The sequence below is a fragment of the Leuresthes tenuis genome, unplaced genomic scaffold, assembly GCF_036924035.1.
Source record: "Leuresthes tenuis unplaced genomic scaffold, fLeuTen1.0.hap1 SCAF_16, whole genome shotgun sequence".
Classification (NCBI taxonomy): domain Eukaryota; kingdom Metazoa; phylum Chordata; class Actinopteri; order Atheriniformes; family Atherinopsidae; genus Leuresthes; species Leuresthes tenuis.
In genome coordinates this window covers 29,270,145-29,285,050 of record NW_027325370.1, presented here as the reverse complement: position 1 = coordinate 29,285,050, position 14,906 = coordinate 29,270,145, and the positions used below count along the sequence as shown (strand labels likewise).

The 14,906-nt window shown below is 40.6% G+C and overlaps 2 protein-coding genes across 6 annotated transcripts in view; one reads left to right on the top strand and one right to left on the bottom strand.

Moving 5' to 3' along the window:
* The window catches only part of LOC140271521 (tubulin alpha-1C chain-like), a 366,226-nt gene that overhangs the window by 300,427 nt on the left and 50,893 nt on the right, over positions 1–14,906 (bottom strand). The window lies entirely within an intron of this gene.
* The window catches only part of agap2 (ArfGAP with GTPase domain, ankyrin repeat and PH domain 2), a 43,223-nt gene continuing 33,498 nt past the window's right edge, over positions 5,182–14,906 (top strand). For 2 of the 5 annotated variants that reach the window (XM_072366438.1, XM_072366436.1), the window contains exon 1: positions 9,369–11,824. In XM_072366438.1, coding sequence (XP_072222539.1) covers positions 10,687–11,824 — 1,138 coding nt within the window. In that variant the 5' untranslated portion in view covers positions 9,369–10,686. Of the gene's footprint in view, positions 5,492–9,368; positions 11,825–14,906 lie in introns of those variants that run through there. The other 3 variants (XM_072366439.1, XM_072366440.1, XM_072366437.1) reach the window with 3 other exon arrangements.

Genomic DNA, 14,906 nt, shown 5'->3' with positions numbered 1-14,906 from the left:
ATATAGTGAGGGCGCTGCCTATAAGTATGGTGTAGAGGCAACTCTGAGAGAAGTGACACCTGAGCTGTCCCTGGCCATCAAAACAGCAAAACACACTTATGTTCAGAAAATCCACAACCACACCATAGACACCAAAGACACACCTATGGCAAGGCATACAAGCCCTCACCAACTACAAGGCAGCTCCACTCTACTCTGATGACACCCTCTCTGAAGCACTTAACCAGTTCTACACAAGGTTTGAGGAGCTGAATAACACAGTGGTGAGGAAAGGAACCTCTCCTCTCAACGACCAGGTGCTCTACCTGTCCACCACTGAAGTGAGAAAAACTCTGCTCAAAGTCAACGAATGGAAAGCTGCTGGGCCAGACCAAAAACTTGGTTGCGTGTTGAGAGAATTAGCAGACCAACTGGCTCATGTTCTGACTTCAACATCTCTTTGAGCACCACTGTTGTCCCTACATGTCTCGAGACCACCAACATCATCCCTATACCAAAAAAAGTCACAGTGACCTGCCTCAACGACTGTCGTCCAGTTGAACTTTTAACCACTATCAGAAAGAGCTTTGAAAATCTGGTCATGAAACACCTATAGTCACAGTTATATACAGTCATATTGGACCTGCTGCAGTTTGTGTACTACCCCAACCACTCCACTGATAAAGCCATCACCACCGTCCTTCACCTTGCCTTCACACATGGTACAAAAGACAATTATGGAAAATGTGTCAGCTGGGCCCCAACACCACCCTCTGGATACTGATCTTTCTGATAGGAAGGCCACAGGCAGTCCGGATAGGGAACAGGACCTCCAACACCACAGTGTTGAACACAGGAGCCCCTCAATTCTGCATGCTCTGCCTCCTGCTGTAACCTATGATTGTGCTGCAATACACAGCTCAAACCACATCATCAAATTCACTGATGATATGACCGTAGTGGGACTGATAAGCAGAGACAACAAGGTCCTGTACAGAGACGAGGTGGTACAGTTCAGCAACTGGTGCACTTATAGCAACCTGTCTCCTAACAAAACAAGATAACTAATCATCATAAAGAAAGTCCAGTAGTGTCTGTCTCACGACTACTTTCTGCAGAAGCTCCACAAAGCCCATCTCTCCTCTCCCATTCTCACAACATTCTACAGAGCGACTATACTCAGCAGTGTCATCACAGCCTGGTTTGGAAAGTGCTCTGCTGCAGACCGAAAGGCCCTGCAGTGAACAGATGAAAAGATCAGTGGGACCTCTTTTCTTTCTCTTAGACACCTACAACACCTGCTGCCTACCTGAAGCAAAGCCACAGTCTTTGACAATACTGTGACAATTGTCTTTGACAATACTGTGGCTTTGCTTCTCTTTACTGACATCAGGGAGAAAGTACTGCAGTATACCTGCTCACACCTCTAGAATGGGGATGAACTTCTTCCCTCAAGTAGTCAACCGTTGAACAACAAAATATGATGCAACTTTGCACACTGTACCTATATAGCACTCCTGCATCTTTTTTCTGCTGCTACTATTCCAAAAAGTACTCTACTCAAACTACCTCATTACCTACTGGCAAAAGCAATCAGTGCTCTGTTACAAGTCTATTTTTGCACTGTCCTTTGTTCTGTCCACCGTCTGTCTTAAATGTACTGCTTTAGGCTGTAACTGCACTTTATGTATATATTTCGTGTGTGCACTGAATGTGTCCTGTCTCTACAGTTTCATATCCTTATAAATTTTGCACCAATTGATCCTGGTGAAATGCTAATTAATTTCAGTGTATATGGGTGAAATGACAATAAAACTCGCTTGACTTGACTTTACTTGAGAGGGGATGCAGAGAAAAGTTTTTTGGAATTGAATGGACTCTAGAGCTTGAAGGCAAGACTGATAGACGAGCAGACTGGGATTCAGGTGTAGTAAGTGAAGAGGCAATCTGAGACACAAGGATGAAAAATGATTATTAACTGGGAAAATTTGGTAACGAGGAGAGGGACCACAGCTGCATTGGAGAACCAGCCTGGAGCACATGACTGCCATTCCCACAACCACACTGTGATAAGCAAGGGAAGGCAGGCTATATATAACCTGTTCATTTTGCTTTCACAGATTGTCTGACTGTAAACCTGAAAAGTGAAAAAATTTTATTAAATTAACAGTATTAAATTATATTATATTTGTGGGCCATAAGTGTCATGGTTTGTGTTTTTGTATCATGTTGTGAGTTCTATCGTAGCCTTTGTTAAGTTAAGGTTTGGTTTTCTGTTTTGTTTCATGATCTGTATTTTGTTCTGCTTTTAAAGATCTGGTGTTTGTATGGTTTCAATAATATTGAAGTATATCGTGCTTCCTGTTTTATTTTGTAGAGTTTAGGCCCTTGTATTATGTTAAGCTTACTTCCTGTTTTTGATTTATGTGGGGATTCATTTAACAAATCACTATCACCCTCTGTTACCTTCTTTTAGTTATTATCTCCCTCAGTGTAAATTCTCCTTTGTTTCCTTTATCAATTGCCAGCTCTGTGTCATGACTTTTGTCATATTTCCACCATGTTACTGCATCCACTATCTTTGCTTTAGCTCTGTTTCTATTTTTTCTAAACTTCTTTTCATCTCCTGCTACTGCAGTGCTCGTGTTTGCTTTATAATCAAGCCTTTGTTTGCCCAATGTAGTGTTAATGTTTGTAATAGGTCATTAAAATGTCACAGAGTTCCCCTGTGCCTTTGTGGGGTTTTTCCATGTGCTTTGGCTTTCTCCCAATACAAGACACACATTTTAGTTTAATTTAACCCTATAACACTGACTTTGGGTTGAGTTTCCCAGCTCAAATCAAATCAAATCAAATCAAATCAAATTTTGTTTACATGGCACTTTTCATACTTTAAAAGCAACACAAAGTGCCTTACAGAGGTTAAAAACAACAATGATATACAACATACCAACCCACCCACCCCCATAAATACCCAGAGAGACACGGAGATAAACAGACACACATGCACACACAAACACACAAGCTCAGACCCACTGCATCTATCAGACAGAGACATGGCCGGGCACCCAGACCTAAGGCAAGGAAAGAGCCACCTTGGGGGGCCGACCACACTCAGAGGGCTCCTGGCCCACGACCACAGGGAGTGCCGCCACAGAGACAGTCCCGACCCGGGCAGACAAGAGGCCCCACACCAAGGTGCAGAGTCCTCCAGTCAGCCGGGCCAGAGGAGTCCACAGAACAGCACCCTGTCAGTGGATCAAAAGCAGCTCCCAGTGTGGTAGCCCCCCATGAGGAAACACTGGAGCTAAAAACTGAAAGACTAAAACAGTAAAATAATATAAAAAGGTGTAAAATAAACAAAATAGATAAAAAGCTTTTCAGCTCATATAGTTAAATTGTCTAACTAAGACATGGAGTTTAAAACATATAATTAAAATGATATGGAACAAAAATTAAATATGATAAAAAGTTTGATAAAAAGGAAAATCAATAAAATCAAATAAAAGCCTGATTAAAAAGGTGTCTTGAGCCTCTTTTTAAAAACATCAACAGCTGCATTATTTATTTATTTTATATGAATCCTGTTAACAATTCTCTAATTTTAATAAATTATCAAATTTTTCACCAATTTTATTTCCTCATCTGCCCTCATCAGGACATCTACAGGAGGAACCAGTCTTTGCCAGACTGTCTCACTATTCTAGTGGTAATTAGGCTGACTCCTGTGTTTCATAGCGACTTAAACTTAAAGTACTTACCTTTCTGTCTCCTGCAGTACCGTTTCCGTCGCCCACTCTCCTGCCAAAGCCTGTTTCGCTTACCTGCCTGCTCACCCCACCACTGACTCAGAACCACTGACCACTGCCACACAGCCAACATCCTCCCCTCTACTCTGGATTCCCTCCTGGATCTAGTAAGAACAGATTATTACCTTTGTCTGGACAAATCCATAAATCTGAACCTCACTAACCGTCTCCCTCCTCTCTCAGAGACCCACCATAACCTGGATCCTCCCTTTGAATTCCTACACCAAGTTCCAATGAATAAACCCTGTTCTATCTCTGAATCTCCCTGTGTTCTAGGTCTGCTATTGAGTCCTTTTTGTGATTCGCCAAGTCTCATAGCCCGGACACCCCTTGGTTAATCTTAGTCTTTGTTAGATCCTCACTGTTACAACCTTCCAGTTATTATCTGCAGTCTGTATCAGTTTGTCACCTTTTTTGTTTTTGTATTTAGTTTTATTTTCACAGTTTTGTTAATGGGTTTTCTCTGTCGCGTTTTAGTTTCTACTTTTTCTTGTAAACCATGAGTCAAGTATTCAATCTGCCTCCAGTCTGCTGTTCTGCATTTGGGTGCTCTTCTCTCTAACTTCACCAACTGTAACATCTTTTCCTTTCTACTAAGTAGTTTATTGGCCCATTTGTCCAGCAGCCTACTAGGAAGAGTTTTGGGTACTTCTGATGGACACTCCTTCTTTGGGCTCAGTGGGCTTATGTCTTACGGCAGTAGTTAGTTTCTACGGCAGTAGAAAAGGTATTAGGAGCTCATAAAAATGAGCTCCTAATACCTTTTCCTATGCTCTTTTCTTGACCAACATGAAAAACATCATAGGGTTAAAGAAGGGTGAAGAGAAACATTTTTAAGGACTTGCAATGAGATTTGGACCACACTTGCACTAAACTGTAATGAGGGTCTGCAGCACTGAAATTACAAATGTTGACTAAATATTCTGCGAAAGGTGCTTTAAATACTTGTCTATTTTATTTTTATTTTATTGTGTTGTTGCACTATGGTTATGTCATGTATAACATTTTAGAGATGATATAGGACGGTTCCTAAGCAAAATAGACTATTTGACCTATTATCTCATAAAGGATAGTTTATGAGCAAAACGGTGATAATTCTTCACTGTCAAAACCTGTCATTTAAAGACAATTTGTGACTAAAACATGAAATGTAACAGTGATATGATTTTCAGTGATTTTTTAACATTTATTCTTTCTAGTTATAGAGAGAAATATATAGTTATATGAGGTATATGGCAGTTGTAGCTCATTATCAATGCTGTGAAACAGTAGCAGTTAGCGCTGGCTCAGTGAAGAGTATGGTTTGAAATAAGGAAGTGAATTCAGTTCAGTTCAAACCTGCAGAGGAAACTGACATTATTGTGATCTGACTTTTGTGGTTTGAAAAGAGAGAGAGCGAAAGCAACACCCTGAGTTGACTTTACCTCTTCTTCGGCTGCCTCTGTGTCTTAAGTTTGACTTCTTGTAGAACAAACAACCAGGAGTTCAAATGGCCTGAAGCAACTCTTTGCTTCAGTGTATAATTGATTCATACGTGAGGATGACCAGCAACAGTAAATCGGTGATTTCCACTGCAATAAAAGCTGAGATCAAGAGGCATGAATCTCTCCAGAGCACAATCAACAGACTCTCCAAGCAATTTGAAAGAGTGGCTGATCAACAGTTGCGTTCTGGGCTTAAAATTTACCTCCACAGCATTCAAGGTCAGATCATCTTTTTCAAGCTATGCAGCTCTTTGCTACTGACTTTTGTTTGTTGTATTTTCTGTCTGCTAAGCTCTTCCATGCCTGTAACATACTTATTAACTTGTTGTCACATGAATAAGTTGCTAATTTTAATGATTTTCTTTGTATGACAAACAAGAAACTTAGTTATTCTTTTCATCAGTTTTATTGATGTATAGATAGTTTAGATGATCGATATCGTCCTCACAGCTTCCTGAGTAAGTCCATGTGTTTTCTTTAGTCGGAGGGGTGGGGGGGCAACCTCCTGGTCACTGTTATGTAGTGACATAAGTCCATTGCGTCTGGACAGGGGCAACCAATAGTAACAACCCTAAGCAGTCATCGCCATGGCAGCAGGATGAAACCTGCTGTGCGGCCTACTTCCTGTCTGCCAATGTGCAACTGCCCTCAAAGCCACTTCCTTTCAGACAAACAGTACTTTTACATGATCAGTTTTGCATCATTTCCTTATATTGCTACTTCCCATTGTCTCTATTTTACACCACGCAGCTATTACTGATGTATTCTTTTAAATGGTCTGAAACAATAGTTTTTATACAGCACAAGCATAAATGAAACCCAGTTTTGGAGGAAGTCATCCAATCCTGCAGTTTAACTAACAAGACTGATATAATAATGTAGACATACACTGTTACATGTAGGTTCTACTGCCAAAACATTTCTCAATGCAAAAATGCAATCTGTACCTGTATTGTATTGTATTGTATCTGTTTTATTCTTTCTATCTGTCAGATAGTTAGAGTTAGAGTTATTTACTGAGGTAACAATTAAAGGAGAAGGATCATTTTTTCGTTTCCTTTTATATGCAGCTGTTAGACTTCATTTTGTCACCACTAGAGTCGCACCTGGTGCACTCTAGAAAGAATGTAGGTTTAATGCAATGGCATCACTCTTGAAAAACTGAGTCTATGGTTACATGTTTATTATATGGAACTTAACAAAATGTGGAAATCAGATCTGTCATCTTTGGCTGGTGACCGTTATTTGTAACCAAAACATGTCCCCTACCCCATCTGTGACATGACTGGTGACTGCTAGCTATCTACGTAGTTAGCTACCTAACTTGCCTTATATCAGCCAAGCTACCTTTTTCCCCCTTGGCTGTGCTCTTGGACGGTTTAATGTTAGCTTACTAAGTTAATATTCAAAATGCAAACATAATACATAAAAAAAAGATATTCCTCAGAATGCAAGTACAGTTGATGGCAACAGAAGTTATGCTATGTATAAGTTGGGAACAGTTAGTGCTGATAAAAACATGCTGGTAAGAATCTTGCAATTTTAGGAAGGGGAAAAAAAAGAAAAAGTGTAGCTGTTTATTTGATCAGTTTATTCATAGCATTGTTGCTCTTCAAGTCTGTGGTCTGAAGGTTAGCTTCCTGATGGACTTTTGTGAGCTGTGAGGTCTTTTTTAGAATCTAACAGAATATGACATTCCCTGAGAGGTATCTCCTATGTGTAAAATACTTTATTTAATCTTTTGTGTAATTAGAGCACTTGAGTGTCAGTACTGTAGAGAGGGTCAAAACCTTTGTATGCTTGGCAGAGCAGAGCTCTATTAGTGTAAAGTTCACTTATGTAATAAAGTGAGCCATAATCTATTCAGACCTAATAGGTAAATGTAATATAAACAATCGACTGTAGACTGTGAGGGAAATGGGCAAGGTGGAAACTAAATTAAGACATTTGAAAGTTAAGTTTGACTGGTTATGGTGTTCAATTCAATTCAATTTTATTTATATAGCGCAAGATTACAACAATTGTCATCTCAAGGCACTTAAGTAATATAGTCCAATTCAAGCCAATTGGAATTCAATTCATTGTAATCATAACCCAATTAATTCATATAGAGCCACTTCAAAAATGAATATCCTAGCTAAGGAAACCAACAGATTGCACCGAAACTTGTCTTCAGTCCAATCTCCCGTCCTGAGCGTGCCTGTGGCGACTGTGGAAAGGAACGACTCCCTTTTAACAGGTGTTGGCTGCTGTGAGAGATTTTGAGAGGAAAGATAACAAGGACAGGTCACAGTGATAGAGAGATATGAAAAATTACCCAGCCTGACTAATGCCTTTGACCACTGGCCATCTGACAGCACTTGTTGTGTGATGTGTGTGTGTATGCGTGTGTGTATTTGTGAATTTGTGTATATGTCTGTTTGTTTGGGAGAACTTTGTGTGCAAGAGAGAGATTATGTTTATGCATGTATTTCCTTGATTTTCTGTCATATGTGGGCATCTGTGGCAAAATAAGATTAATCAGCGACAATGCAAACCAAAGCAACATTTTATCTCAGACATGTCATATCATCACATGTCATATCATCACACTTTCTAAAATGGATTTTAGACACGTGGCTACTTTAAAAATGCTTTAAGATTTTTAATGTAGTTTTTAATGTACATTCTTTCTGTGTAACATTTTACCTCCATCTCTTTTGGTGTTGGAGGGTGCACCTGTAAACCCTCTCAGGTTGTATGGTTTCAGAGATCTTTTGTATTCAGTGTGAGTAGTTATTTGCCCTATCACTGATTGTGGAAGGTAGAGGGAGCAGGCTGAGCAGGTGGACAGTAATTATGTCTAGGATGGTGAGAAGCTCAGGGCGGCACACCATTAGGAAAGATATCTCATGTTTCAAATGATTTTTCCTATGATTAACTAACATGAAATTACCCTGTATTTACTAAGGAGATGGATGTTTAATGATGATTTCTTCAGTGTCTCTGGTACTGCACACAACAAAATTGCAGCAAAATTGCAGCAGTTCCTCTTGTGCCTTTGCTTAGATAATTTTTATCTTATATCAAATGGGTTTAACAGTCATGTTCCAGCTGATGAAATGCCCAAGTGTGCTGCTTTTCCCCATTACCTTGACAACTAAATATGACATTTGATGGAAAATGTTGGTGCAGCGTTCATTATTTTGCATGTTTTGCAGTTGAACTTTTAATTGGAAAATGCTGGGCCAATTAAATAAAAAAAAAAGTAATCAATAGTTGCAGCTAATTATTTAAAAAAAATCTAAACAGTAGCATTCTCATATCTTCAATTTCAATTAAATTCAATTGAGTTTTATTTGTATAGTGCCAAATTACAACAAATGTCATCTCAAGGCACTTCCGCTTCACTTGGCACATCTTAACATAACACATATGATATTTTGTAGATGTAGAAAAAAAAACTAAATGATGATTGAGTGTTTGTGTATTTTCAAAATTTTTCATTATGCGATTCAAGAAGTCTGCTCCCTGGTTCAAGCAGTAAGCCCTGGCAATTGCATTCTGCTCATGAGCACATGCAATTGCAGGCAATAGACTATAGATCAATAAACTTATTGAAATCTTGTGGACTTGCATAAAAAAAAATACATAAACATAGAAAGACCTTTTTGACACTGTAGGATAGATTACAATACAGAATGCACACAAGGAAAATAAGGAAGAGGAAGGACATGGAGGAGATAATGGTGCCACCAGAGCCAGGAAGATTGTAACACCTTAGCAACAAACAAGCCAAGCCTCCTACAGAGGAGGAGCCACATAGAGCCACAGAACATGAAAAGGCACACTTATTCACACAAACACAAATAGGCAACTAAAACCAGATGGATGATGTTGATACAATTGTTCTGTTGTTTGTTCACATGACAGACAGATACATGGAAAGAGCACCATGACCCCCATTTTCTCTGTCATTTCCCCCCCTTTTCCCCCAAATATACATTAATTTTTTTCCGCTGTTTGTCCTTCCTGACTAACCCTTGTGGCTTGCCTCTCCCTGTTACACTTCTGCAGTCTCCTCTCATGTAGCAGATCCAGTTTGTATGTGCACTGCTGCTTTGCCACCAGCAGTTACAATGCGCCTCCCCCACCTCTCTGGCACACAGGAAGAAAGATGGAAGGGAGGGGATGGGGATTGGATGAGTAATAAAAATCAGGAACCCTGCACATTCTGAGGAGAGCAGCAGGGGAAACCGTGAGTGAGAAAATAAAGGAGAAGGAAAGGAAAAGAAAAGAAGTAGCATCTTTCTGCATTGTATGGATGCATATTGGATCAAGGAGGGGCAAGCTGAGGGAGGGGCATTGGAGATTCCTGTCAGTGTATTTATGAGAGTAGGAGAGTGAAACAGAGTGTTAGAGAAATGAGCTGTGCATGGTGTGTGCATGATATGCTTTAGACTCACTGAAATTGTGTGACGGTGAGTCTGTCGGAGGGCTTCAGAGGCTTTTGTGGATATTGGAGAGGCGATTTTACTCAGCACCTCCTCTGTACAAGCGCTGTGTTGTAATGCTTAATGCCAGATGCTCTCAAAGGACACAGGCGACCCAGGAGATAAAGAGAGGGGCGTGATGGCCGGACGCACCCTCACTCGTTTATGTATTTCCAAATATCTACCCAGGCTTCTACTGGCTTCTCCTCCTGATCCCCAGCCGTCATCAGTGAGGCTGCCTGCCTTCCTGCCACTGCACTCTTTGAATGGATACTGCTGTCAAAACACATGTGAGGCTTCCTCTGGCAGCCCATGATCTGGACTGGATTGCACTCAGCCCTGGGTTTCCTGAGCCATGCTGCTTTAGGGTGACACTAATGGAATTACAGCTGCTCTTCCACTTCTTCCTGATGGGGAGCTGTTATTCTGATCAGAATCAAGAATTTCTCTGGCAGTAACAAGGATGGATTGGGATACAGCACATAATAAAAGGTCAAGTAAATAACTACCACTAGCAATGATTCATCAGACATAATAATGAAGTTTGATTTGCCTCAGTAGCTGCATGCATATCGTTATAGATTCTAACTGGGTGTCCTCTTGGAACAAAAGAACTGCTTGGCCTGCACTGAAAGAATGCTCAAGGTTGTCAAGAGGAATGGATTTTGTTTTTTCTATTCTAGAGAAATGGAAAATTACAGTCTGCAAAAAAATCAGTGACTGAAATTAAAAAATAGTGACAGAGATTTGGGGGATGGATGAAACCATCATCTCCTCTTTTACTGAGTCTTCCGAAGAGAAATTTAATGTCCCTCCTTCTGAATCGTTTGTCTCCATATTGCTGTTGGATTATTTTACACCCCAACACACAGTCGAACTGTTAGTTGTTCATGTTCTGTCTAGTTTCATTCATATATCGTGTATCTACTGAGGCCTGACCACATGAGTGGAGGCAGTGCCCTGCAGCAACGTACAACCTACCTCATTTCCCTCACCTTGGTGAAGGTAGAGGCAGTGGAGGAGAATGGAGGGGAGGCCAGGAACAGCTCCCAGGGGAAGGAGGTGGAGGGCAGACAAGAAATAAGGCGAAGGGAGGAGGTCAGAATGAGAGTGGAGACTGAAGGTGGAGCTCTTGCCTGCACTGAAAATAGAGCTGGAGTGGTTCTAGAAGATCCACAAAAAGCTCATGATACTGTAATTGTGAAAGGGAGCACTAATGAATTCAAAGATGAAGAGATAAAACCACTCAGCCCCCTGAGAGGTAACATACTGCCTAATGTTGATGTTGGAGGTAAGAATAGTGAAACACAACCATCCAATCTCTCAATCCCCTTTCCTTCAGAGGGAGTGACAATTCAGAAGACAAAGTCTACAGTCATAATCGAGAATATACTTCCCATCTCAGAGGCAAAACACAGTACGTCTCCATTATTAACCACAACACCACCAAAAGAAGTTGTGGAGTCAAGTTGCACCCAAACCAGGGCATACCTCCCTATCCGTCCAGCCGGACAGCAGCCTGAGAGTCTGCTGAAGTCTCACAGCAGTGTGATCATCCGTGGTCGTGACTCCAGGGAGGGTAAAGAGCGTAGCCCTACTTCCGCACAAAGCCTTGATCGCAAAGACTGCCGTGTGCTTACTCATTCACCAGGCCCCTGCCGGGCCTCCTGGGCAGAGGCAAGTCAGCTAAAAGAATGGAGGGATGCGCAGGATGGGGCTCTAGCTGGAATGCCACTGGAGACAGGAGTTGGCATGGTTGGTATGATAAGAGACATCCCAAGGAAGGAGAGGCTGAAGACAGGCTCAACTTCCTTACCTGCACCTACTACCCAGGTCCCTAAACCGACACGCAAAGATAAAAGCCGCACACTGGATAACAGTGACCTGAACAGCCTTTCTGAAGACCTGGGGCTGGCCAGAGAAGCCCAGCAGGCACAGCAGGGCCAACGAGGCACTGCAAAGGACAGAAAGATGCTCAAGTTCATCAGTGGTATTTTCACAAAGAGCAGTTATGGGGCAGTGGGGCCATCCACCACAGCACCTGCTGTTTATATACAAAGAGATTCCAGTGAGGAGGAAGGTAGGAGGTTATAAATACGCGCAACATCACTGTCACCTCTGTAGTTCTAATTCATGTACATCCATTATAACAAGCCATTATCAGAGACACTACTGACTGCAATCTCTTATTGCCAAACACTTATCAGAATGTAGCCCCTTCATCTGTGTGGAGGCATCCATTTAAAATGTTATAGGCTGGAATTGGGTGTGAACCCCACAAAGAATATATCTGCAGGCTATAATACAGTCACGTGTTTGAGGAAGATTTTCCTGAGGTCATATGTGACTGGAAAATAATGATATATGAAGGTCGTTGATCTGAGAATTGACAAAAGAGTAATATTGGACAGTCTTAATCTAATTGCCCTGTATGGGTCAATTTCACACAGCTAGTGAGGTCATTTGTACCCACATTCACTGACATGCACAACACACACAGAAATACTAAGCAGCCTTCCAAGCAATAGTGTAAAATCTCAGAATGGTGCCGAAGGGCAGAGGAGCTGGTGGCATGATAACAGATGGATTGCACCATTTCAGCTCCAGTGTTTTGTTTTTGGCTTTATATAAGCTGGAAGGCTGGAAAGGGTAAGAGTCATGAGATGATATTTGTTCACCCACGTGAAAAATTAATCCATTCTCAATGGACATTTCTAATGCAGTCTTTAATATTCTACTCAATGCATGTTCTGCTACCTTGAAGTTTATTTCCTCCCTGTATCATATTTGTTTTTTGTTTTTTCAATTCATGTCAAAGGCATACATGTCCATTTTAAGACGCAGGAGTTTTCTTTTTCCTCTCTGCTGTCTTTCTTGACAACTGCACCTTATATAGCGTGTGTCTTTTACAAACGTTTTATAAGAGATAGAGTGTGTATGTTTTCATGTATTCATGCGCTCATTGTGTATTCACGCTGTTATACATGCACACTGTGGATTCATTCACTTGTGTACTGAGAATAGCCCTGCCAACCACACTCACACATACGCATTCTCACACATACTTAGGGGAGGAGGAAGTGTTGCTATGGTAACCATCAGGACTGCTGCTTCTGCTTCTGCTACAGAGGCAGAGCCTGATGAAACGAAGGGTGGAGGTAGTTGTGTGTGTGAAACACCATTAACATATGGCTTAGAGTACAACATTCCGAAAAAAGGATCTGCACAAAAGCAGCAGAAGAACCACATTGTCTGATCACTTTTGGCTTTAGCAGCAAGTTGTAAAAAAGAAAATTACAGTCAGGAAGACAGACAAAGGCTTGTGTGTGTGTATGTGTATCTCTGTCTGTAGCAGGAATAGCTCTTTTTGCAAAGTAGCATTCTGCAATGACATCCCATATGAAAGTCCCTTGTTTCTCTACTGAAGTACATAATCACTGGCTACATTAGTTTACCACTGGCCTAACTGCTCCACAGATTTAGAGCAAGGATCCATTTTAATCATAGTTTGCTTTTTAAGGACACGTTCATGCAGAGCACAGTGGACAATATATTTGTTAGACTTGGCTGCCAAAATGTCGTGGTCTCTTATATTTTTTTCTGGTTGTTACTTTTTTCCTTTCACATTTTTTGAAAACTAAATTTTTATTAGAAACTTCAAAATGACGAAAGACTCACCAGGCCTTTCTGATATCAGGACTGAAACAGCTCACTATTCAATCAATTAAGCTACTATTTTGACACAAATTATAGTATTGCGCGTGGTTAAAGCAGGTGAAGAAGAATGTGGATGCACCATTAAGCACAATGCCACAACCTACCACAAGATGCAGCCTCAAAAAGCCCAGGCTACATTTGACTTCCATCATCCATAAACCACAATGCATGTAATAACTGCACTTGTCATTGTTTTGATTGCTCTGATTGACAGCTCTAGAATTTCCAATTGTCCACATGTGTGACTCCTTAAATAATGCAGAACGTAAGCTGTACCTCCTCGCCTCACCTTGTTAAAGTCCATTTTTGCATACAGTCTTTAGTCAGCAGTGGATAAATCCATACGAATTTGGTGATTATTTTTTCATCATGCACTATTTGCTTTTCAGTTGTTTTTCAGTTTCATAAATAATCCTGTAAGACTCTTGTTTGTAGTTTTGAATAAAATGTTGTATAGCATTTTGTCCAACTCAATCATCAGGTGAAATAATTTGCTCACTGCATTGTTTTGTTACTAAGCCTCCTATCAGCCATAGCCTCCATTTTGTGTCTACTGCTAACTGGTGATTAAACTGGCCATAGATGTAAACTATACATTGTCATCTATGTGGCAACACGTGGGTAGACCTTGCAATGTGTTTTCACAAACATACTGGCCATTGTCAGCTGAGATAGGCTTTAGGTTTAGAAAATAGATCTGTAAATGAAAGAACCTTTAAATAATGATAAAAAATGTCTTATATGTTTAAATAGCAAGATAATTGATGAGTGAATAACCACAAGAAAAATATTATGACTCTGGAAAAAATAAAAGTCTAGATGTTGCCAAGCCTGCCAATTTTTTCCAATTTGTCCTTTAATTCACATGTTAAACAGGTATCTAGGGCAGCCCTTTTCACCAGTAGATTATTAACAAAATCAGAAGCTTCCTGTCCTAAGACAATGCTGAAAACCTTGCCCATGCCTTCATCACATCTTGAATGGACTACTGTAATGCCTTTTTGGCTGGTTGTCCAGACAAATTCTTTCAAAAATATTTCAAATTATCAGAGAGAACTGACTGCTACCATCAAAAGAGAACACATATCTCCTGTGTTTCTCTATATTGGCTTCCTGTTAAATTTAGAATATAATTGAAAATTCTTCTTCCATCTGTGATGGACTCACAACCTGTCAAAGATGTACCGTGCCTCTCATCTGATAACATCTGGGATAGGTTCCAGCTGCCCTGTGACCCTGAATTGAATAAAACAGGTACAGAAGATGGAACTGTATTCTTTATATTACATACTAAGCCCGGAATTGTCAATTTCCATACTACATTAAAGATCTCATCCTTCCATATCAACCTACAAGAGCTGTTTACTCACAGAGTTCTAGCCTGCTTGTTCTTGCCAGACCTTTCAAGACCAGATCGGAATCTTTCCTCTCATGTAGAACAAGCT